Source organism: Leucoraja erinacea, chromosome 25 (genome assembly GCF_028641065.1).
Source record: "Leucoraja erinacea ecotype New England chromosome 25, Leri_hhj_1, whole genome shotgun sequence".
NCBI lineage: Eukaryota > Metazoa > Chordata > Chondrichthyes > Rajiformes > Rajidae > Leucoraja > Leucoraja erinaceus.
This window is the reverse complement of record NC_073401.1, coordinates 13,807,085-13,832,517: the sequence shown is the minus strand read 5'-3', so window position 1 is coordinate 13,832,517 and position 25,433 is coordinate 13,807,085. Positions and strand designations below refer to the sequence as shown.

Here is a 25,433-nt window from a genome sequence, read left to right as displayed (position 1 = left end):
CTTGCTGTAATTTTTTATAATCATTTTCGCTATCTATAACATCACCCACTTTAGTGTCATCTACAAACAAAATCAACGTATTAGATAACCTTTCACTAGCAAAAACATTACTGTTGGCCTATTCTGGGCTGAAAGTGGTCTCCCAGTCCCAATTCGTCACTGTATGTCATATTGTCACTTGCAGGCGGAGCACCAAGGCAAATTCCTTGTATGTGAATACTTGGCCAATAAACCTATTCATTCATTCATGCATTCATTCAATCAATACATCACAACAGAAAAGAGTGACTTGCTTTTGCAGGGGTAAGATACATGATGTAGACACAAATTGCAGATGGTGGAATCTTGAACAAAAATCTAAGTGCTGGAGAAACTCAAAAGATCTGGCAGCATCTGTGGAGGGAGATGGACAGACAACATTTCAGGTCAGGACCTTTCTTCAGACTATACATCATTAGTTGAAACCCTGGATGCCTGTAAGGACATGTGTGGCATTTGGAAAATTCTACTTTCTTTGTAACATACCGTAATTCCTGTCTGACTGTCATGTAAAAGTCAAGTTCTTTGGTCACTTAACTTTGCCGAAATTTATAACTTTTGCAAAAACACACAAAATGCTGGAACAACTCAGGAAGGTCAGGTCATTTCTGGAGAACATGGTTAGGTGTTAGGGAGTTAGATGTGGCCCTTGTAGCTAAAGGGATTAGGGGGTATGGAGAGAAGGCAGGTACGGGATACTGAGTTGGATGATCAGCCATGATCATATTGAATGGCAGTGCATGCTCGAAGGGCCGAATAGCCTACTCCTGCACCTATTTTCTATGTATCTATGTAGGTGATGTTTTGGGTCAGGACCCTTCTTCAGCAGATAACAGCTGGGAGGAAACTTGCTGAACCAGGAAGATTGACACAAAATGCTGGAGTAACTCAACGGGTCAGGCAGCATCGCAGGAGAAACGGAATAGATGACGTTTCAGGTCAGAACACTTCTTCAGACTGAAGGATCGAAGTCAGAACAAAACAGGGCTGGCCCCAGATAGGGTGTAGTCAGTGGCAGACTGGGTCTAAAAATATTGGTTGCCAGGAGACAAAGGGGGCTCACTTGCTATAGGGGCCCCACTTCATCAGGAGCACACTTGCCATTGAGCAAGCCGACACCCTGGCCAGTCCGCCACTGTCCATAATGGTCCATTTTTGGTCTGGGGAAGATGTGCAACTTCTGAATCTGGAGGTTCGTGTTTTCACATTTCTGAACTTGTTTCTGAACATTAAACTGGTTGCAAAAAGCTGGAGAAATCAGCGGGGCAGAGCAATGAAGCGAAGGAGCGACCAGGGCCCGAAAGCCTACATAGATGCTGCTGCACCCGCTGAAACTTTTTTGTGTAATCTCTCCAGCATATGAGTTCCCTCTTAAACATGAGACATTAAACTAATCTAAGCTGTATGACTCTAAATGTCACAACATTGCATCAGCACACAGGCGGACTTTGTTCTAGGGCATGTAGAACACGTGATCGCGGAGATGTAAAGAAACCCCCACGCTGAGTGACGCGTCGGGAGCCGGATAAATAGTCCGCGAGCCCGCTCGGGTATCCTTGCGCCGAGCGGTGACGCCATTTTCTGGTGGATTTTTTTTTGAAATAAAGAAGGAAAGAAAAGGTCGGGAGGAGACAGGAAGGCGAGGGAGCGCCCGAGACCATGGCCGACATTGACAAGCTCAACATCGACAGCATCATTCAGCGGTTGCTGGAAGGTGAGGTTGGCGAGGATTTGCGGAGGGAGTTGGGAGCGGCCGCGCCTCTCGGCCGCCACCACCGCCGTCGCCTCACCGGCTGCCCGGGGATCTCCCCCCCCCGGAGCCGGGAGCCCGCGTCCGGCCCCACTCCCTCCCATCGCCGCTCTCAGTGATTATCTCCACGCCGGGCCTCGGCCCTCGGCCCTCGCCTCTCCCCCACTAGCCCCGGCCGCCCGTGTGCGAGCGCTGGGCCTCGGCTCCCCGTCCAGTGGAGCAGGATGTGGGATCCATTTTGATGTCGGGGTGAGGCTGAGCTGGAGAGTGGGGCTGGAGGCGTGTTAGTGGCATCATGGCTGGCGCTGTGGACCATTTATTTTAATGTGTAACGACAAACATATACATCAATCCCATGGGGGGGGAAATCGCGTACATTATCATTATCTATACATACAATAGAGTCACACTCAGCAGTGTTCGCCTCTATCTTTACATAAAAAAGCCCCACAACTGTGGCTGAAATGGCGGAGTACTTAGTGATCGAGGTACATTTCAGCAATCTTTCTGATGTGTGTGTGTATATATGTGTATATACACACACACACACACACACACACACATATATATATATATATATATAATCTCACATTACAATGTGGGTGTAATATACATGTGTGTATACATGTTATATATGTATTTGTTTTATATATATATATAAAAGTCGAACACTGCTGAGTGACTGAATGTATAGACACTGATGTATGAGGAGATTTCCCCCCCCCCCCTCCCCCTTGGGTTTGATGTTTTATATGTATATGTATTGCATATAGATATGTGTGTGTGTGTGTGTGTATAGATACTTGAGAGATGCAAGGAACAGTACATTTAGTAAATACAAGGAACTGAAGATGCTGGTTTATTTTTTTAAAAAGGCCACAAAGTGCTGGAGTAATTCTGTAAGTCAGGCAGTTTTGCTGGAGAATAGTCATTTTTTTGTCCTCTCCAAAATTAACTATTCCAAATTTAAAAAATATATAAAACAAAAACTATGCATAAATTCTTCATGCATTCTGTGTCTACGCATACAAGCGTCTCACACTCTGTTGTGTTCATACCTGTCTTTAAACAAAATGTCCTTGTCAATCACATGGCCTAACCATTTTCGCCAGAGATGCTGCCTGCCCTGCTGAGTAACTCCAGCACTTTGTCTTTTTTTTAATCAAATATCTCACCCATGTCAAAGCAAATCACTGTCTCGCATTGTTGTTTATTGATAGTATGTAGAATTGGGACTGGGAGGCCACTTTGAGTTCTATGTAGGACAGCAGTAACATTTATTTTGGTGGCGAGAGGTTATCTAATGTGTTGATGTTATTCAGTGCCCTGGAACCACTATTGAGGGTATCACCTATATATGTCCCTGGAAATATAGGATGATCTAACCTGCCTTGTGTATCAGATAGTTATCTAATTAGTGGTTAAATTACTTTGAAGAGTAACCAAATAGCCATTGGCGTTTCTTTTCTGCTACCAGTATAATCAATGTTAAATAGCTGGAAAGACGACACAGTTACAAGATATATAGTGGGATTGTGGTACAGTATAAAACTTGTTTCAGGCTGGAGAAATGGATTGCTCAATTACCCATCGGATTAAAGGGTTTCAAAATTAATTGGATCTTAATTCTTAAATGGATTTGAAGAGGATTTTTACGTATTTTCTGGATGAATCCCTTACAAAAGCATGTGGACATTAATAAAGATGTTTTGGGGGCCTCCTCCATCCTGTCCTTAGAAAAGTAGGACGGCAATCTAACCCATCCCAATTCTTTAAATAAACGTACCTAATTTGTCGTTGAATAGTAACCAAATAACCATGGCTGCCCTTTTCAGTTGGCTTTTATAAAATGTGATCTCATGTAGTTGGAAAATTCACACTATTGTAATGAGACTCCAGTATACGACCAGCATAGAGCCATACAGCACGGAAACGGGCCCAACTTTTCAATGGCAACCCCAATGTCACATCTAAATTAGTCCCACTTGCCTGTGTTTGACCCACATCCCTCTAGAGTACGATCAAAATGCTTTTTTTTGTTTGGGTAAACAGATGCCGAATTGGTCCTTGGACTAAAGGACTAAAACTTGTCTGACTCTTCATTAGATTTGTTGATATGTGAGAAATCTTTACAAGATTCTTTATCTGTGCACGTCCTTTAAGGATTCCTTAGAAATGTTGCGTTTCGGTAAGTTAAACTAGGTATTTACACAGTAAATATCGGTGTCCTGGAGAATGTTATAGATCATATGACATAGAGCTAGTGGTAGAAGTACATAGTCCCTTGAAAATGATGACAACGGTAGAGAAGGAGGTGACAAAGATGTTTGGCATTGAGTACAAGAGTTGGGACATCATATTACAACTGTACACAATGTTAGTGAGACCACAATTGGAATATTGTGTACATTTCTGGTTCCCCCTTTTTAGAAATGATGTCATTAAGTTGGAAAAGGTACAGAAAAGATTCACAGGGATGTTACTGGGACTGTACAGGCTGCGACTTTCCCCCCTGGATCATAGGGGGCTAAGGGGTGATCTTATGGAGGTGTATAATCATACGCACATAGATAAATTGAATGGTCAAAGTATTTTCCCAGGGTAAGGGAATCAAAAACTGGAGGACTTCGATTAAATGTGAGTGGGGAAAGATTTAAAAGGGACCTGAGGAGCGCCTTTTTTTCCCACAAGAAAGTGATCGGTATGTGGATCAAACTGCCAGAGGAAGTGGTCGAGGTGAGTACAATTACATTGTTTAAAAGACATTTGGGCAGATACATGTATATGAATGGTTTAAAGGAATATGTATGTGCCAAATGTAGGCTCATTGCTTAGCATGGGCAGGTTGGGCTGAAAGACCTATTTCTATGCTGTAGAACTCTGACGAGGAGCTGTATGTTTTATTCATTTGTTCAACAAATGTGTGCTAATTTTTTATAACACTAATAAATTAGCTAATTTTCTACAGTGCAGCAATCAGAATGTACTGTATAAATACATGTGTGCTACACAAAGGATGGTGAGATCTATTGCTTGCTGTGCAAAAGTCTGTCCCTTTCTGCACGGATATTTGTGGGATCTTTGATATGTCGAGACCAGCAATATGCCTTCAACACACACCTTAGTTACATCGGAATGAGGTAATTTTGTATCCCATCAGGGATTTCTCAAAACAGTACTAAGAATACTGCATGGTTGGGAATACTTTGACATTGTTGTGACTCTCTTCCTGCTCTGCACCTCAGACATAGTTTGTCTTGTTATTTATCTTGTAGTTGACTGACATCTTGCTCAGAGAAAGTTATCTGCGCTTGATAAATTGCATACGTTGGATGTTTTAGGTCATCCTGAGGCTGTGGAGAACAAAGAGAAATTAGGCAGACAAAGGTGCTTCTTGGGTCCCTTTTAATCAGGCAGCATCTCTGGAGAGAAGGAATGGGTGACGTTTCCGGTTGAGACCCTTCTTCAGAAAAATTAGGTGCTTCTGTAAATGTATTGGGTGCCTTGAGGAAAGTCATAAATAGGCATACTTTTAAAAGAATGGTGAATGATGGCTCGTAATGTTCTAATATAGAAACAACCTTAAGGAGCTCAAACTAATGGATGCTGATACTGGCCAAGTGGTTTCTTTGTGTGGGGGGGGGAGGGGAAAGAGGTATGGTAAAAAGTTTGGGGAGGGAATTTTGGATTGGAGTCCAGATGATTAAAGCCAAGTAGCTAGTGATTGGAGCTAATGTGGCCTTTCAATCTATTTTTCTTTGGGAACATAAAACCATATAGACCAACTTTATTTGAGCAAAAATAAATATTGCTTCTATTGAGTATTGGGTTCGTAACAACCAAGAGTAGGATACCTCCAGTTATTGTAAAATTTCTATTTTCATGCATTTTTGAAGTTTTTTGCTAATAGTTCATCCAGGTAAACTTGTGATTTACTGTTGTTACGTCCATTAGTTAAAATAGTCATATTGTTTGATCATTAAGATTAGAAATTGGCTTTTTTAAACTACATTTGCAGGCAAAATAACTGATTGGGGTGTCCATTTTTCCTTTAAGATGAGACATTTATAACTCTCCCTTGCTGTATTCAGGTCAGCTGTTTCCTGAATTAGTTACTGAATGTCGTCTATAGGACCTGGTTTATTGTATGTTCTATATTTGGAATAATCACTTGTAAAATCACCCATTGAGGTGTGACACTGAAAATGCTTGGGTATCTGCTGTTTGTAAGTCGTGGCGAGTTTATCAAAATGACCATAAGTACAGGTACATTGAAAATGTTGTAGCAGCAGCACAAGCACAGACTCCAACATAGAAACATACATATTTTGCAAGGCAGTGAAATGGATAAAGACCATGCAAAAACAAGATAATAGTGCAAGACACAATTGGAAAACGAATCCACAGTTGTGCAAGATGTGGACCATCGCGTTCATGCCACAATTATTAATGCATCTTTGATTTTAGCTTGGATCAGAATTATCTCCACGTTCACAAAGGCCTTTGGGAGATTATACTGGACAATCCTAAATGCTGTTATGGATCTCCTGATTTGGATTCTAAATGTTTCAATAGGTCCACACTTATACATGCATTTCATGATGACTGTGGTATATTAATTCAGATCATCGTTGAACATAACCCAGTCCACTGATTTGAAACAGCCTTGTAACTGCTCTCTGCTTACTCTGATGAGCACTTCATAGTCCTCTTTGCTTGTCTGGTGCTATTCAGTCTGTATATTCGGGAAGATGCAGCAGACCCAGATGGGCAGATTGTCCAAAGTGCAGGTGAGGAATAGAGCACCCAAATTCATTAATTCATTGGTGTCCCTGATGGTAGTGCAACAGTGATCAAATGTATTGGGTCCTCTGGTATTGAAGTTTATGGTGCTGGTGGTAGTTAGGCATACACGAGATCAGGCTAGCTGGGTTAAAATCCCTGGCATTGATAAGGAAAGCCTTTGGCAAACGTTTCATGCTTGTTGATCGCAGATTCAAATTCCTCAAGTGCTAGGGCTGGATGTAATTTGCAGTCATGATGATGGCAGAGAACTCCCTCATTTAATAAAATGGTTGGCACTTAATCTCCATATATAATCCATGTAAATCCAGTGAACTTTGATCCAACGTCCATCAGCAATTTTGACGTCGTATTTTAGCTGTAGCATGTGTATGTATAGCTTTTCTCAAGGAAAAATTAATGAATCAGTTAATTATTGAACTAAATTGTAGGCAATTTGGTGGATGGGTACTGAAATAAACAGCTGGGACTAATGCGATAGCCTGAGGGCTTTGTGCTTCTACAGTAAAAATGAGTTCAATACCAGGGTTGAAGTGGGTCCAATGGTTGCAAGTTTATAGTATGCACCATCCATGACTTCAGTGTTCCAAAGCGCTTTGCTGCCTATCGCATACATTTTCAAATGTACTTGACATTGACATTGTTAAGCAGGCTGGTCTTCAACTGATTTTACTGTTATTACATTCCATTCCTTTTATGTAGTGAATCAATACTTGCAAAACAATATTTCCTATTGGCCATTTGGTCTTCCATGTCCTTTTTTTTGTACTCTTAGTTAAAATCTAAACTCCATATTTTGGATTTGGAGATATCTTTCAAATCAAGTTGAATTTTTCTTGCTCCATGTGGAAATCAGATCTATTCTTTACCTCCAGTGTTTGCACATCAGATGACTGAGTCAATCGAAGCTTTGGTTGCTAGATCATTATGTGGCTGTTGTGCATCATGTAACAGATAATGTAATATTGTAAAAGCTTGTAGGAGTTCATGCAGCAGTTTAAAAAAAAATAAAATAACTAAAAAAAAGTCTCCTTTCAAGAATTCTCAATCAAAATATGTTGATTATTCTTGCCCTCTGATGGTGATACATTTACTGCATTAAATGACATGCTACCTCAAAGTTTAAGGTGCTAATTGCTAGTGCAATGTTGCATTGAATTTACTGACATTCTTGAAGGGTCTTAGTAGAGATGTTGTGCATGTATTCCCAAAATTTAAAAATATTGTTTTATTGGGTCTGGATCCCACAAAGAGCCCAACCTAGCTTGGACTCCCAGTTACATGCGATTTGGAAGTAGTAAATGGTCTTAAAGAGAGACTCTTTAAGTAAACAAGTGCAAACAAAGTTAGCCACCCCGGAGATGACAAAGGGATGAAGGAAGCCAAAAGCTCTTATAGAAACATAGAAAATAGGTGCAGGAGTAGGTCCATCGAGCCTGCACCGCCATTCGATATGATCATGGCTGATCATCCAACTCCGTATCCCATCCCTGTCTTCTCTCCATACCCCTTGATCCCTTTAGCCACAAGGGCCACATCTCTTAAATATAGCCAATTAACTGGCCTCAACTACCTCTGTGGCAGAAAATTCCACAGATTCACCACTCTCTTGATCATAAAAAATATGCCAATTTGTAGTTATTAGTGTTGGAAGGCATCAGCGGTATCACGGGTGTAAGTGCACGTGGGGAAAGAATAGTCAAGCAATTCTGGAAACTGAAATGAAGGATCTATCATGATGGTCCCAGTGTGAATCTTTGGAGGTAATAGAATCAGGTTGGGCATGTGTGGGGAGCTGAGGTTAGACTGTGAAGAGAAGGTCTCTAGAATAAATTAGGTCTGTGGCAGTTTAGGAGACAGTGGCTCTGGCCTTCTAATGAAGTGTAAGCTGGTGTTTGACTTTTGCAAGGTTGCTGCAATATTGCCTCTTCTGTTCTTATTATCTCCATTTTTTTTTATGCATATGACCAGCTGCTTCTCAGCATCACTGCCATTTATTATTCATCCTCTTCGTTTCCACCCTATCATAGACTTGTCCTTTTTTGTTTCACTTTTACTTTTCTGTAATTCAAAACCTGATTTCTAACATTCTCTAAATTTGGTGAAAGCTTTTGATCTGGTTAGCTGCTCTTCTGTCCTGATGGTGTCTGATTTGAGCATTTCCAGCTCATTTAGAAAATTATCAAACATTAGATTGTAGAACAGAATAAATTTTGATAACAGTATTTATAATTCTTAGTCTGAATCAGTGAATTATACTAAGAACTTGCGTAAATCAATGTGAGGTGCACTGTAAGAAATTAAATCCGGATTGGGGAATTCTTTAGTTTGATTATTTCTGGCCCTTAAGTTAGTTGATTGCAACAGCAATATTTCTGCGACATTAACAATTTGACTGTGGATAGAAGGGAAAAAAGCATTCCAAATTCCATTAAAAGGTGTTCACTACTTTATATGTAGTTCTTAGTCTTGATAATTATGCATTCTACTTTTGATTTTACTTAAATTCTATGGTGAAATAGTGCATTGAAAACCGTGCAAATAAGGATAGTGCCAAAACGTCACAAAGCTCAAAAGAAAACCATCTGCAAAGACCTAGCCATCTGTGGCATTGATTTTCCATTTCCTGATGTCATATGCTATTAGGCATCAGTTCCCAATGGATTTCTGGTGTTACTGTGCAGCTGAATATATGTAATCATTTTCACAAACAGGGTGGTAAAAGTGAATTTTTTAACATTAAAAGGAAAACAGGAATAAGAAAAATATTATATATTACGATACAAGCTGAAAAAATAATCTTAATAGTTTTACCGTAAACCTTAACTCCGCCTAGCAGAGCTGGTCCTTACCCTCAACATCTTTTACTTTGACTCCTCCTACTTCCTCCAAAGCCAAGGCTTAGCTGTGGGCAATCACATGGGCCCCAGCTATGCCTGCCTCTTTGTAGGGTATGTCGAACAATCACTGTTCCAGGCGAAGACGTACACTGGCCCTATCCCCATACTCTACCTCCGCTACATTGACGACTGCATCAGTGTTACCTCCTGCACCCATACAGAGCTCACTGACTTCCTTAACTTTACTAATTTCCATCCTGCACTCAAATTCACTTGGACCATCTCCGACATCTCCCTACCGTTTCTTGATTGCACTGTCTCCATCACAGGAGACAGACTATCAACTGACATCTATTATAAACCCACTAATTCCCACAGCTATCTAGACTGCACTTCTTCCCACCCTGCTTCCTGTAAAGACTCTATTCCCCCCCCTACTCCCAATGCCCCCATCTACTCCGCATCTGTGCCCAAGATGAGGTGTTCCATACCTATACATCAGAGATGTCCTCATTCTTTGGGGAACAGGGGTTCCCCTCTTCCATCATAGATGAGGCCCTCACTAGGGTCTCCATGATATCCCGCCGTTCCCCTCTTGCGCCCCCCCCCCCCCCTCCCCCCCCCCGGTCGTAACAGGGACAGAGTTCCCCTAGTCCTCGCTGTTCACCCCATCAGCGGTCGCATATAACACATAATCTTCTGACATTTTCGCTACCTCTGACGGGATCTCACCACGAGCCACATCTTCCCATCTGCACCCCTTTCTGTAGAGACTGTTCCCTCCGCAACTCCCTAGTCAACGCGTCCCTTCCCACCCAAACCACTCCCACCCCAGGAACTTTTCCCTGCAACTGCAGGAGATGCAACACCTGTCCTTGTACCTTCCCCCTCGACTCCATCCAAGTACCCTGACAGGTGAGGCAGAGGTTCACTTGCACTTCCTCCAACCTCATCTGTTGTATCCGCTGGTCCAGGTGTGGACTCCTGTATTTCGGCAAGACCAAGCACAAGCTCAGCGATGTTTCGCTGAACACCTCTGCTCAGTCCACTTAAACCTACCTGATCTCCTGGTTGCTAAACTTTAACTTCCCCTCCCATTTCCATACTGAAGAAGGGTCTCGAGCCGAAACATCACGCATTCCTTCTCTCTGGAGATGCTGCCTGTCCCACTGAGTTAATCCAGCATTTTGTGTCTACCCACACTGACCTTTCTGTCCTGGGCCTCCTCCATGTCGGAATGAGGCCCAGTGCAAATTGGAGGAACAGCAGCTCGAATTTCGCTTCGGCAGCTTCCACCCCAGCTGTATGAACATTGACTTCTCTAACTTCAAGCTCTCTCTCCATCCCTCCCCCTTCCCAGTTCTCTGACCAGTCTTACTGTCTCCAGCTACATTTTACTTATTTTGTTGTTACCATCTCCTAGCTACAGACTGAAGAAGGGTCTCAACCTGAAAAGTCACCCATTCCTTCTCTCCAGAGATATTGCCTGTCCCGCCGAGTTACTCAAGCATTTTGTGGTCGATATGTGGTTTAAACCAGTATCTGCAGTTCCTTCATAAACCTTAATTCTTTGCTTGGGTTCGGTCTTTGATTCCTTGGTACTCCGTCATTTTTTCCATTTCGCTAGCTCATTCACTTTTACATTCAATTATGCACTCCTCAAAACATTTTTACTTTGTTATGTACCCATTTTTTAATAAAATCCTCCACCCCCCCCCCCACTCACTCATTTTGTCGCCTCCTGCTGGCCAGCGACCATAACGGTTGCTGAAACCCGCCTCTGCTCCAAAAACGCCGAAATGTTTCCCTGCCGCTGGTGCCCGGCCCGGCTCTGTCACGCTGCCTCAAGCCAAACATCTCATCTTCAACCGCTGCTTTTCCAGCAGCGATGGAACAGCCAGCGCTACAGAGCCGGCGTCTCACAAGTGCCGAGGATCGGATCTTCATAACAACACCCCCCCCCCCCCCCCCCCCCCCCCCCCCCCCCCATCCTAATCCCCATCCCCCCCCCCCCCCCCCATCCTGTTAAAGAGTCGTGGTGAATTGGGGAATGTTGCAGAATCCCAGCTTCTGTCCTCGAGTAAATGTAGTGTTTAGCAAACTGACTAAGTTAAGGCCAGTAATTGATGACAGGGGCGATGGCAATGGTACTATTAGATGTCTAACTGGATAGGTTTGTGTTGTAGACTATCATGGTTTGTGCGTTTACTTATCACTTAATCCATTGATGAATATTATCTAGATGTTGCATATCAACATAAATTGGTTATGAGAATCTTCGGCAATGTAACTTCAGATGCAGAGTGGGGATTTGAAGGTGGTTGATCCTGGCATCTCTTGTTTTGGTGCTGAGATGTCTGGCTGTTAACAACTAGAACTATCTTTGATACCAGCTTATGAAAAGTTTTTTTTATTCACATAGACTAATTATCAGGACTCTTTAATGGTGCCTGGATGTCAAAATATTCTTGTTTAATAGCGATGCAACATCTGTTGATTTAAGAGTAGACAGATGGGTTTGCAATTAATGGAATTGGATTTTCTGACTTTAGTCAGGATAAAACTAGGCAATTTTCCATCCTGAACATGCACTCTTTTTCTATAAGGTCTGACATGTAATGAGTAATTGACCTTGTTCTTGCCAATCTCTGTAGTCTCTGCGTCAGTTGGTTTTAAAATTGATATGACATGAGAAAAAATCTCATCTTCACAATAACATTTATTACCATGACAAATGTGCTCAATGAGGGAGAACGCAACAGATCTGGGAAGTCAGAACTGGGCATCTAGGTGGAATTGTAAACTGTCAGCACCAGAAAATGTATATTACTTTACTCTGTAACAACATAGCCTGGCATGTTCCACTAATCTTGCTTCAGTCCTGCTGATAGACTCTGGCAAACAGTGTGCTCATTTGAAATCCAAGTCGGCATAGGTGAGCACTTTTGAAGTTTTGAACTTCCGTATTCGGTGGCATTCAGGACAAGGTTACTTTCCGTAATCACCTACTCACTGCTGGAGACGTAGTCACAGATTTCGATGTTGGAGTATTTTTAGAAACTGCAAGTATGCGATGGATCATTTATGTTGGTGGAGACAGTAACTTAGAGTTATTCAAAGTGTAGAAGTGGTGCATTTTGAGCTTGTGTGACAGTGTCACCAATGCATACAAGCATTTAATTATCACTTTTCTTCCTCGATCTAGTACGAGGTTCAAAACCTGGAAAAAATGTACAGCTCCAGGAGAATGAGATCAGAGGCTTGTGCCTCAAATCACGTGAAATCTTTCTCAGTCAGCCTATACTCCTGGAACTCGAGGCTCCATTAAAAATATGTGGTAAGACGTCTCATGCTTTATTTTGTGCTTAAAATATTTTTCTTCAAGAAATGCATTTGTAACCTTGTTATTGATGCTGGAAAATAGAATTGTCTGATATTGGAATGAAATTCTTTGCTGCGTACCCAATGTATACAAATAGCCACCTATGGCGCTGGCAAAGTTACAAAGCACGTTGGCTCCTTTTGTTTCCTCCCTCTCTCTCCTCTCTTTCCCCCCCCCCCCCCCCCCCCCCCCCCCCCTTCACGGCCCACGCCAGATCCTCCATTGTTCCTCCCCTCACGGCAGTCCCCCCCCCCCCCCCCCCCCCATGCCGGGTCCTACATTGTTCTTCTTCTCCCCCCTCACGGTGGTCCTCCACGCTCTTGTTGACCGCGAGTCGACTCGCGAGGCATCGCCGCCGCCCCTGCCCCATAGTCGCGAGAGTTCACTTGCGCCGAGGCCTCACTGCGGTCGACGCCTCACTTCACGTCTCCTTGGTGCCGACCCGGACCCCAGCCGCAGGCTCCTCCATCCGACACGCGAGGCCCCGGCTGGGCCCTGCCCCATCCTTCTGCACGGTGGTCTGGAAGGCATCGAGACCGTGCGCCTTGATAAAGGCCCCCGGCTGCATTCCCAGCCTACAGCCGTGGCCTGTCGGGAAACCTTCTGGCTTATATTATCAAAATAATATTGGAATGCACGTGGAAGCAAATAATTTAAATGATTTATGTGATTTTAATCGATGTTTTGTTGTGCCTATTGTTAATTCGAGCCGACTTTTGCGTGTGCAATATGGTGTCTTGATGAAAATTTGTCTTGTTTTTCATTACGATAGGATAGAATGTTATTTCTCCCAGGAGGGAAATTGGTCTGCCAACAGTCATAAAACACAACAAGATACATGGAACATGGAATTTTTGGAATGGTCTTTGTCATTTTATTTGCTAACCAAATCAGCTACTCCATACTTGACTGTTTTTGTAAAACAAAATTCTAATTGACTTGTTCTTTTTTCTAGGTGATATTCATGGCCAATATTATGATTTGCTTCGATTATTTGAATATGGTGGTTTCCCACCGGAGAGCAACTACCTGTTTCTGGGAGATTATGTGGACAGGGGAAAGCAGTCATTGGAAACTATCTGCCTTTTGCTGGCTTATAAAATTAAGTATCCAGAGAATTTTTTCCTTCTGCGTGGAAACCATGAATGTGCCAGCATAAACAGGATTTATGGATTTTATGATGAATGTAAGAAAACATTTACTCATCTTAAAACTTCTAACTTTATATTTTTGTATATTTCTCCAGAAGCAGTAAAGCGTGTGATTATATGCATGTGTGTATCTTCCCTCGTAAATAGATAAAATTGGACTCATGTTATTTATTTCATTGTTGCCCTTCTGGATACCTTCATTCTCATCAAAGGTGACCACTCCACAACTGTTCTGCATTGCTTTCTCAAAAGCTCATCTGTTCTCCACTTGGACTGCACTTGAATTGATGTGCTTAGTACATGATGTTGTGCGGTCATTTGGTAAACACTGACTTGCATAATACTTCAGACTTAGAATAAAAGTAATCAATTTTGTATGAAGTTGACTACTTTGAATTGTTTTAAACTTCCCAATTTAACGCTAAGCAAATGCAAATTTGCCATCAAATTACCACCAAATGCAAATCCACATTCTAATTTCCGCTCCATGTTGCATCGACAAAACAGCTAACATATTCAAAGATTTGTCCTACCTTGGTCACTCCTTCTCCTTGCTCCTGTCTGGCAGAAGGTACAGAAGCTTGAAAGCGCACACCACCCTAATCGAGAATTCCCTCTGGTATTGGGCTTCTGAATAAGCGAGTTTGGTATTCCTAAAAACGCAAGGAATCATGGGATTTGTCTGTTTCTCCAGCATTTTTGTCTACCATGGGATTTGTCAAAGGTCATTTGTGATAAAGAAAAAGTGAACGAAGTGCTGGCTGTATAAATTGTTAACTATTCGACCAATTAATTCATCTAGAATTCTTGTCAACTCAATAGCTTCCTTTCTTGTTCTGCTGTTCACACACTACTTACAGTCCCAGTTCTAGTTCAGTTCCTTAATCTGCAATTATGAGATATTAAAAAAGTTAAAGAATTTGGTATTTTCATTTAATACTTAATGTGTTTGCTACTGGAAAAAGAAAATATTACTTGTGTGTATGAAACATTTTCTCATCCTTTATTTATGTGTAAAATATATTTAACCTGAGGAACCGGGGTGCCAGGTAGCGGGAGAGCGGGGTGTAACAGCGAGAGAGAGAGAGAGAGAGGGGGCAGATGCGAGTAGGAGGCAGTGGGAGAGACTAGACCGACAGAGACATTCTCGGCTGTTGAGCGTGTACAGACCTGCGTTTCATCCGTAGTCAGGGTCGAACCCGGGTCTCCGGCACTGCAAGCGATGTTGAATTGCTACTGGACCAACCCCTCCCGAGTGTACCATCCCTGTCCAGGAGTGGCTGGAGATACTGGAGTAACTCAGCGGGACAGGCAACGTCTTTGGAGAAAAGGAATAGGTGACGTTTCGGGTCGAGACCCTTCTCCAGTGATGTTGCCTGACCCGCTGAGTTACTGCAGCATTTTGTGTGTATTCCCATTGATGACTGGTGCTTGGCTTTCGCCGGCACCGATGGGGGTTAACCGACAGCCACTGGATAAGGCGAGAGGTGCAGCTGACGGTCCCCAGTCTGTCGGGGAATGGGTCACTCGGGAGTTGGACGGTCTCCAGTCTGTTGGGGAATGGGTCACTCGGGAGTTGGAGCAGAGTTGAGCTGGAGTTAACGTTGCTTCTACGGGCTGGCTGTAAGCCTGGGGCTGCTACTGCTCCGGGCCGGTGTCACGTCAGTCCAGGGTCACCCTGGAAACTCCGGCCGCCCCCGGACAGGGATGTGACTCTCGGACGTGGGCGGCAGTGAGACTCTGCTTACAAATCTGCCTCCTGGGGTTATGCAGGAGAAGGGTGCGTGGTTCGCCCCTGTATAATAACCTGGGAGGGCAGCCCGAGTGAGAATGGAACCCATACACCCAGGCTGAGGGGGACCGGACCTTGATTCATTAGATTGTCATTGCTGAGATTTCTGCATGGACCAGTGGAGAAGGGAGAAATAGTGTTGCTAACTCCAGTAACAATTCAACACCGCTTGCAGCGCCAGAGACCCGGTTCCATCCTGACTATGGATAAAGCGCAGGTCTGCATACATGCAGCAGCTCAGCTGCCGCAAATGTTTTTCTTGAGTGACCTATGACCTGGGCATGCACAGTCGGAATACCAAACTCGCTTATTGTCCTTCCATAAGCTAGGGCACTGTCCATTTCACCTCAACACCATTGTGGACGTTGAACTTTGGCTACGGAAATGATGTGCTACATGCTGATAGCTATTCTGCACTCTATCTTCCCCTTTGCTCTGCCTATTGTACTAGAATTCAACTTGATTATATTTACTTACTTACTGCCTATTATGCCTCCTGGCATGTAGGGCAGATACAAAGGTTCTCCATTCCTGTCTGTTCTGGGCTAGCTTCTGGTCACTACCCCAGGTCAGGTCCTTTTCCCTTCCGGTGGCAGGGCTATTTTTGGGATGCTGTCTGGTTCTCTTCCATTGTTTTCATTTCCTCATCCTAGCATCTGTCGATAGCCCTGGAAGTCCATCATGCCCAGTAGTTGATTCCTTCAGTTGCTGTTTCCGTAACATATTTGTTTTACAAGACAGGGTTGTTAACCCTGTGCTCAACCTCCAGCCTGGAGGACCAGTGGATCGCTCTTCACCTCGCCTCTACCCTTCGACCTGTCCAGCATGGGAGACCCTAACAGGAGGTGAATCTCCCGCTGGCATAGCTCTTGGGGTCACTGAGACGCACAAACTCTCCGATCACAACAAGGTTGCAATCGAACGGGAGGATTATACAATACAATATACAATACAATTTTATTTGTCATTTGAACCTCGTTGAGGTACAAATGAAATGTTGTTTCTGCAGTCATACATACAAAAAGAAAAAGACCCAAGACACAACAGACTTGTATATTTATGTATGGTATATCTGATCTCTTTGGATAGCATATAAAACAAAGCTTGTCACTCTACCTCGATACACGTGACAATAATAAATTAAAACAATTATTTTAAATGTAAATCACTTGGCTTCTGTAACTATTTGGTTGAAAGTTTAAAATATCTGCCTAATTCATTGAAGGATTGATGTCCAACCTTTCCTGGATAGTTGCCATTTGCATCATACAACCGGAATTCAAAGAGTATTTTTGAATATTAGATTGTTGATCTCCAATATTTTTAAGCAAACGATGTATTTAAGGTGCAGTAACTGCTGCCTTGCCTGTATTGATATATACTTTGAATTTTTTTGTATTAAGCTTTATGCTTAATAAAACCCTGTACTGGGAAACTAAATGGTAGAAATTACACGTTGGATTTTTTCTCCAGCAAAAATAGACTGCCAATGCAGGTAATCTGAAATGAAAATTAAGGATGCGAGAAATACTCAGCAAATTGTGCTGTCACTGTGGAGCAGTACTCATCATAGCTAGCTGTTCTGATAAAAAATTGAAACCACCCTTGCCTTGAATCGTCAGGCCTGAAGGCAGCAATAAACGATATGATAAAACTTTATTCATCCCCGGAGGGAAATTGGTCTGCCAACAGTCACAACACACAAGGTACACAAACTTGAAATTAAAAGTGCAAAATTAAAGGACAAATTACTGTAGGCTGGCTGCCGCGTGCACAGCACCTAAACCGGAACGAACAACAAACAAACGGAATCGAATAGGTACCACATTGTTCATCACGGTGGTGCCCCCACGCCAGGTTCTCCATTGTTTATCACGGCGGTCCCCCCATTCCGGGTCCTCATTGTCTCGTGTGTGTGTGTGTCTGTGTCTGTTTTTCTCCCCTTCTTCCCCCCACCCCCCCCCCCCCCCCCCATCATGTTCTACTGCCACTGAGGCTCCGGTTGCTGCTTAGGCCCCATCACAGCCATTACCATAACAAAAGGTGAGATGCTGTTTCCTAAGCAGTCTTTGGACATGATAGTAGATCAACAATGCAGAAGCAATAGGAAAATGAAGAGATACAATGACAGGCAGCTGAAGGGTCTGTATCAGTCTTGAATACTGCACTGAGTTCCTGTGCAAAATGGCTGCTCAGTTTGAGATCACGTACTGAGAAGTACACTAGGTTGGCAGACGTATACTTTATTTGCTATTCCACTTGGAAAAGGTGTTTGGGTCTCAATGGTGGGAAGGGAAGAGAGAAAAGGTAGGGTTTGCATCTCAACCCATCTTTTTATTTCAGTTTTTCAGCATTGCTTCCATCTATATTTCCAGACATCTGTAGTTATTTTGCACAGGAACTCAGTGCAGTATTCAAGACTGACACAGAGCTTTCAGCTGCCTGTCATTGTATCTCTTCATTTTCCTATTGCTTCTGCATTGTTGATCTACTATCATGTCCAAAGATAAATGGGGATACTGTGGATAGGGTGAGCTGTTTTAAATACCTGGGAGTCCACAGCTCTGAGGATATGACATGGACATCACACGCTGCAGCACTCGTGAGTAAGGCAAGGCAGCGCCTTTACCACTTCGGGCAATTCAGAGTGTCTCTGAGGATTCTCCAGTGCTTCTCAGCGGCTGTGGAAAGCATCTTGTCCAGAAATATCACAATTTGGTTTGGGATCTGCTCTGCCCAGGACAAGAAGGCTCTGCAGAGAGTAGTGCGTTCGGCCAAACGCACTATGGGAACTACACTCACCCCCCTGCAGGAACTATACATCAGAAGGTGCAACTCCAGAGCCAACCGGATCATGGGAGGCCCCTTCCACCCCAGCAACGGACTGTTCCAGCTGCTACAGTCAGGCAAACGCCTCTGTTGCCATGCTGTGAGAACGGAGGGGATGAGAAGGAGTTTCTTCCCAGAGGCCATTAGGACTGTAAACTCCTATCTCTCCAGGGACCAACTTAACTGTTGTGTGGTGTCTTTTTTAAATTGCTGTTTTTTTTCCTTTTTCTTCCCTCCCACAAATATGTGAATATGTGATTCTGTTTGTAGTTTGCTTTTTTGCACAATCCGCGAGCATTGCCTCTTTTCATTTCACTGCACATCTCGTATGTGTATGAGACTTGACTTAACAACCCTTCCGCTCCCCTCAGCCATCACTTGTAATTTGGATTCTCTTGGTCTCATCCCTCATCACAGATCTTGTTTTCCTGAACATTGCTTAACAATGTAAATATGTTTGAATTCAGTCTTCTCAGTTCTGATAAAAGGCAATTAACTTGACACATTGTTTTTCTTTACATCCTGGCTGCCCAGTATTCCTAGTGTTGTTTATTTTTTGCAATTTTCCTTGCCTCGTTCAGTATTTTTATTTTCAAATCGCGAAATGCAAATGAAAGGGAGCACTTGGAAATAAAAGTAAAACCCAATTTTGAGTTATGATCACTTTTTAATAGTCCTTTTCTTGTTCCCCTTGTCTTAGGTAAAAGACGGTATAATATTAAATTGTGGAAAACCTTTACAGACTGTTTCAACTGCTTACCAATAGCAGCCATTGTGGATGAAAAGATATTTTGTTGCCATGGTGGTATGTATTATTTATGTTCGCCATATTTCCTCTTAAACCTGCAATTTTATTAAAAAATTATTGGATGCTAAACATGATTTTTCATGGCTCATCCTGGGCTGTGGTTTGGAAGGAGGCAATATATATTGTGCATTTATATGGCATGTTGCAGGGTATGAAAAGGTAGACTAAACTTGCAAGTATTAATCAACATAACATTTTGTGGTTTATCAGGTTTGTCACCCGATCTTCAGTCCATGGAACAAATCAGGCGGATCATGCGGCCCACTGATGTGCCCGACCAAGGACTTCTGTGTGATCTCTTGTGGTCTGATCCAGACAAAGATGTATTGGGGTGGGGTGAGAATGATCGAGGTGTCTCCTTCACATTCGGGGCAGAAGTAGTTGCAAAGTTCCTTCATAAACATGACTTGGATCTGATCTGCAGAGCCCATCAGGTATGGCATGGAGAGTTCATTTAAACAGCTGCAAGTTGTGTTTGTGTTTAAAGGCTCAAATTATGAATTTTATTTTAATCATGATCAACTAATTCAAAAAAAGGGAATATGCATTTCTAGAAAAGTTCTTATAGAAGTAGTCAAAAGTTGAATCAAAAGTTTTCAATGGGTGCATCATGACTGGCTTTGCGTTAACCCAACCTGATCAGTGTATGTCAGTAGCCATATCTGCTTGCTTTTACACTTAAATCTTCCATTTCACCACATTCATTGCTTGTATAGCTCCAGTGTTGCAATGTGAAGCCCTCACTTTTAATTTTCATTTCTTGCCCAAGTTTAACCTGTTCACGGCCAAGTTATATTGGCCATGGCCCGAGTGTACTCAGTGGTGGAACTCAGAGCTGCCAAGTAGTACGGATTTTCCGTGTTGTACGGAAATGCGATCAGAATACGGATGTACATAGCAATGTTACAAAATTTTGAGATTTTAAAAATCAAGTCTGCAATTTATCCCATCAGATAAAGCATAAAAATAAGTTTAATTTGACACCTAATTCACTTTCATATCTCAATTATTAAAAAAGTTATGGCCATTTACATACTCGGAAATTAGCATCTTGTTCACTATTGATTTTCTATGGACATAACAAAAAAGCTGTGATCGTGGACAGTCAAAAGACCATAGCTTTCTGAAAAATGTTCAGTTATCATAGATTGAAGCGTTCTGAAACAAATATAAAACAATCTTACTTGGATGACCTGTAATTAAAGCATATAATTAGTTAGTTACCCAATTGTAGCTAATTCCAAACTTCAATTACTAGATCTAAACATCTATCCATTTCTTAAGAAAAGATTAACATTTTTAAATGGCCTGTGTCCAAATAACATTCACAAAGAATTCACAATAAAACATGATTTTTAAATCTAATTGATATTAATTTATAGGCCAAATGGAAGGAATTTAGTGTTCAATTGCTGTAAATTAATGGCCATTTAAATCAGCTTTCGAGTGGGATCCTGTGGAACGCGCTGGTTTAGAACGTTCCCATTGCGGTAGATTTGTACCCCATATGCCCAGAAAAATACTGCGGGATTTAATGGGGCCCCAAATTAGCTACTCGCAACATAAAACTTTGTATAAAGGGATCTTAAGAAGCGTTTTTTAATGTAAAAATAAACAACCTACCTACCGTTGTCCCCTGTATGAGATCCGGCCCGTGGTCGGCGGTTGCGGGTTTGGAGGATAATTTTTAAAACTACTATAATGTAAAAAAGCTAAACCCGATTTTTCTAAAAGTAGGCTGAAAAATTTAGCTGAAAATCGCGTTTTAAACCCGCTCCCCTCTCAACGGCGCCAAAATCGCAATGGGACAGATCTGCAGCGATGCTTAAGACTAAAATAGATGGTTTTTTTCGTCAGCAACTAAGTATGGGCTGAAGTATAGTAAGCTCGATTTGAACATCGCCCTAGGGAAAATCGATTTTTTTAAAACCTGGGCCCCCCTCTCAACGGCGCACAAAATCGCAATAAAGGGGAGGGGACAGATCTGCAGCGACGCTTAAGGTAGATTTTGCAAAATACCTAATGTACGGGTTTGCTTTGTAAAATATGATTTTTATTTTTTTTAAATCGGCCCGACCTCCTGTTTTTTTCATCTTGCTGCTTAAAAAATCCAAGGATATAAAAAGTCATACTGTACCTCTAACAATTATAGCAGATTAAATTTATTAGTATTTCAAATTTCAAAATCTGGAAGCTTTGATCTGCTTGTCCCGCTCCAGGTTTAAACAGCGCTGTCAGTTTAAAGCGTGGGGATTTGAACGAACAGCGCTATGGGTTCTAAAAATAGCACTCCCAGCTGGAGCGCTATTGCCTTTACACACAGCGCTATGGGTTTTACACGAAGCGCTATGACCACAGCGATATGGGTCACAGACTGTTAGAGGAGGGAGAGATGGAGTGGGAGGGAGGGAAAGAGGGGGGGTGGGAGGGAAAGAGAGAGGGAGGGTGGGGGGGGGAGAGAGGGGGGGGGGGGGAGGGGGGGGGGGGGGGAAGGGGAGGGGGGGGGGAACGAGGGGGGAGGGGGAAGGGGGGGGGGGGGGGGGGGGGGGGGGGGGGGGGGAGAGGGAGGCTTCCAAAATGGCTTCTACATCATCAAATGGTGCTAAAAGCAGGAAGCAGCTGTTTAAACAGCAGTATACAAAGAGATGGCAATTAATGCACTGTCAAGTAAGGTGTGTAGAAGACATGTTAATTGGTAGCGAAGTTATGCATTCTTGTACTCTTACATGGGTGTGACCGCACATCAAAATTTAACACTTCAGCAAAATAGCACCGTGTAAAAATACTGATTTCCTCAGCAAAATACTGATTGTCAGATACTAGAATACTGAAATGCTCTTGACGCAACTTAGAAGCACTGGGCACTGAACAGGTTAAATGTTTTAACTTGCTCAAGGTTGGATTTGTATTTGAGTCGAGAGTCATTATCTTGCGGGGATGTATGTAACTGCAGATGCTGGAATCTTGAGCAGAATAAAGTGCATCAATGGAGGGAATAGATAGGCTGAAAAAGTGTCCAGACCCAAAACGTCATCCATTCATTCCCTTCACAGGTGTTGCCTGACCCACTGAATTACTCCAGCATTTTGTGTTTTTGATTTTTTTAATTTGTCACAAGTGCTGATCTTTGTGATTTGAATGAATGTTCCAAAACAATCTAAAGATAATACAGCATGCTGCACATCAGTCACTTTGATTACATTTCGAATGAGGAACTTGACATTTAGAATGGATGTCCCATATAACGCTTCACCTGGAATGTAAACATTTAAAACTAAATATAACAATTGTCACACTGTACTTTAAATTGCATTGAATTTCCAAAATGTTGTCATGGTACTTGGTACGTGATTGACAATCTATTGATTCAATTGGACCAATGGTGTCTCCATTATATACTGGTTTGCCCCAACTTTATTCAAATTAAAAAATCTGTTTTAAAATCAATGCAGTTTACCATATACAATTTGAAATGTGAATTAATAAGGTATTGGTTTTATATGACATACATAGTTGATATATAAAGATTCTCCTTCGGTTTGTTTCCTGAACCAGGTTGTAGAAGATGGATACGAGTTCTTCGCTAAGAGGCAGTTGGTGACTTTATTCTCTGCGCCCAATTATTGTGGAGAGTTTGATAATGCCGGTGCTATGATGAGTGTAGATGAAACCTTGATGTGCTCTTTTCAGGTATGTTGATTTTGTGTAGTCTATTCAATGTAGCAATGCTACATCTTTAACTTCAACTGCGTATCTGCATCCCATGTTATTTGACAGGGGAGGAGAAAAATCTGCGGATCAGCATACATTTTGAAGTGTATAATCTAAGTTAAACCTGTCTTTGGAATAGTTTACCATTGCTTATAAACTCCTGAACTTTGAGCAGTTTTGCACTTTATGGTTGGGTGATCAAGAATATTGCTGCTTTGCAAAGGTTCAGGAATATTGCTGTTATCTCTATCTGGCATTCACAAGTGCTATTTTCATATTCATTATCTTATTTTTAAAAAAAAGTAAAAAGAAAGATTTTGCCACTTCCTACTGGCAAGCTCTTATTGCCATAAAAATATATTTCTCAAAATTAAACATTTATAGCTGAACTGCCAACAATTAATCTAAAAGGTAAATTAAATCGAAACTACTTGTCCCCAGTAAGTTGTCAACATTACCATTTAATGTCAAGTCTACTAATCTATTGGTGCTAAGAATTCTAAACTAGTCATTAAGTTAGATGAAAGATAATGAACTTTATTATTCAATCTATTCATGTCCTTTATAAAATAATTCAAGAATCTGTGTTGTCACAACAGGTTAAGAATTTAATTAAAGTTTCTCGGTTAAGATATAAAATCAAGTAATTACATTTGTTATGTCAATGTATGAAAGTTGGAAGACTGAAGGAAATTTTCACTTTAATAAACACCTTTTTTTCAGATTTTGAAACCAGCAGAGAAAAAGAAGCCCAATACAAGCCGGCCTGTAACACCACCCAGGAGCATGATCACAAAACAAGCCAAGAAATAAAACCAGGAATTCTGGCATTGCCTATTCGGATATGTATTATACCAGTTTGTCTCCATTTTTAACTTTTTTTTGTGTAAAGTGCACCTGTCGGCTTGCTTGGGTTAGATTTCTACTTGTTGACTTGTGGTTTATCTGCTGTGATGTGCTGAACCATATTTGCTGTTCTAGAACAGCAAAGATGACTCGGCCCCTTGAGATGGAAGATTATTAAAATACGGTAGCTCTCTAGCCTGCATCAGTGCTCCTACTTGTTAGCAGTACCTGCTAGCAATAGTGTGTGCTTGACTATTATACAGCAGGCTTCAACATGGGGAGGGTGGGGAGGGGGGTGTTAATGGTGGGGGATAAATGAGGGTTAGTAATTGATAAAATTTGACATTTTTGGTACAGTTCACAAAAGTGTTGTAAATGCAATGTGACAACAGTTGAGTTTTTCCTTTTTTAAGACCTAAAGAGGTGCTTGTGAGCTGGTAATTTACTTTTGGGGCGGAGGGGGGGGGGGGGACTCACTAAGTGTAGGAAATGGCATACTGTTTATAAAACCTCAAGTTACCGTTCAACAATTTTGTACTTAATGTTTTTTTTATTTAGAGGAATGCGTCTGCTTTTTCCAAGTCTTCATGCCTGTCATATAAACAACTGTCTTGTATAGATGTCATGATTAGAAGGATCTGCCTCTCCACTCTGCCAGCTTCACAGAAAATGGCATAAATTTTATTAAGCACACTTCCTGTACTGTATTTTAGATGATGAAATAAAGCCATTATTTTACATTTGGCATTTTGATTTGTCAAATAGTAGATTCCTTCCTTGCGTTTATAATGGCTAACATGAGTTAATTAACTTTTGGTGGAGAACAGATCAAGTAATGCCTAGCGTAGAAGATTTATGAACTTTTATTTGTCATTCACCCATTCCTAAAATGGGACTGGGAGGTTGTCCCTGTTCCTCCATGCCATTGTCATCCCTGGCATTGAAGCAAGCAAGCAAACGTTACTTGAGGATCTGTGTCATTAGATAATTGGCCACCACGTTAAAAAAAAAGTTGGGAGTGCTCAAATTTTAAACTTTCCTCTACATTTTCGTTCCATGTATTTGTAGTTCAGAGCAACTCATTTGGGTCACTTAATATAATGGACAATGTGCCCTTTCATTCTGATCAAAATTCCTCTAAGTGAATTAATATTATAACAGTTTCCTCTTATTTACCCCCTACTCCTTGACATTTGTACTTTTCCTCACAACGCTTTTAAAAATCAAAACTAGCACTAAAGCATGTCCACACAACATTCCTGTCAGCACTGGTTGAGCCAAGGGGTACTGTTTTATTTTTCTCCATCTCCACTACCATGCCGGGGAAGGTCAAAATTGGGCAAATCCACTGGAGCATAGTGGTTGGTTTAATTGTGGCAGTGGCAGATCCCTGGGCATCAATTTGTATGCCTTTACTGTCAACTAGGTAATTTAATTTCATGAAGATCAAAAATGGGAAGAAAAATAAAGCCTTTTTACAAA

General features: G+C 41.9%; 1 protein-coding gene across 1 annotated transcript; it reads left to right on the top strand.

Annotated features, from left to right (window-relative positions):
* The first annotated feature begins 1,577 nt into the window (after window positions 1-1,577).
* On the top strand, window positions 1,578-25,433 carry ppp1cc (protein phosphatase 1, catalytic subunit, gamma isozyme). Its single transcript, XM_055655788.1, has 7 exons — window positions 1,578-1,753; window positions 12,638-12,769; window positions 13,770-14,000; window positions 19,287-19,391; window positions 19,605-19,828; window positions 22,950-23,084; window positions 23,829-25,433. Exons 1-7 carry the CDS (start codon window positions 1,699-1,701, stop codon window positions 23,916-23,918), a joined length of 972 nt encoding a protein of 323 aa, XP_055511763.1. The 5' UTR covers window positions 1,578-1,698; the 3' UTR covers window positions 23,919-25,433.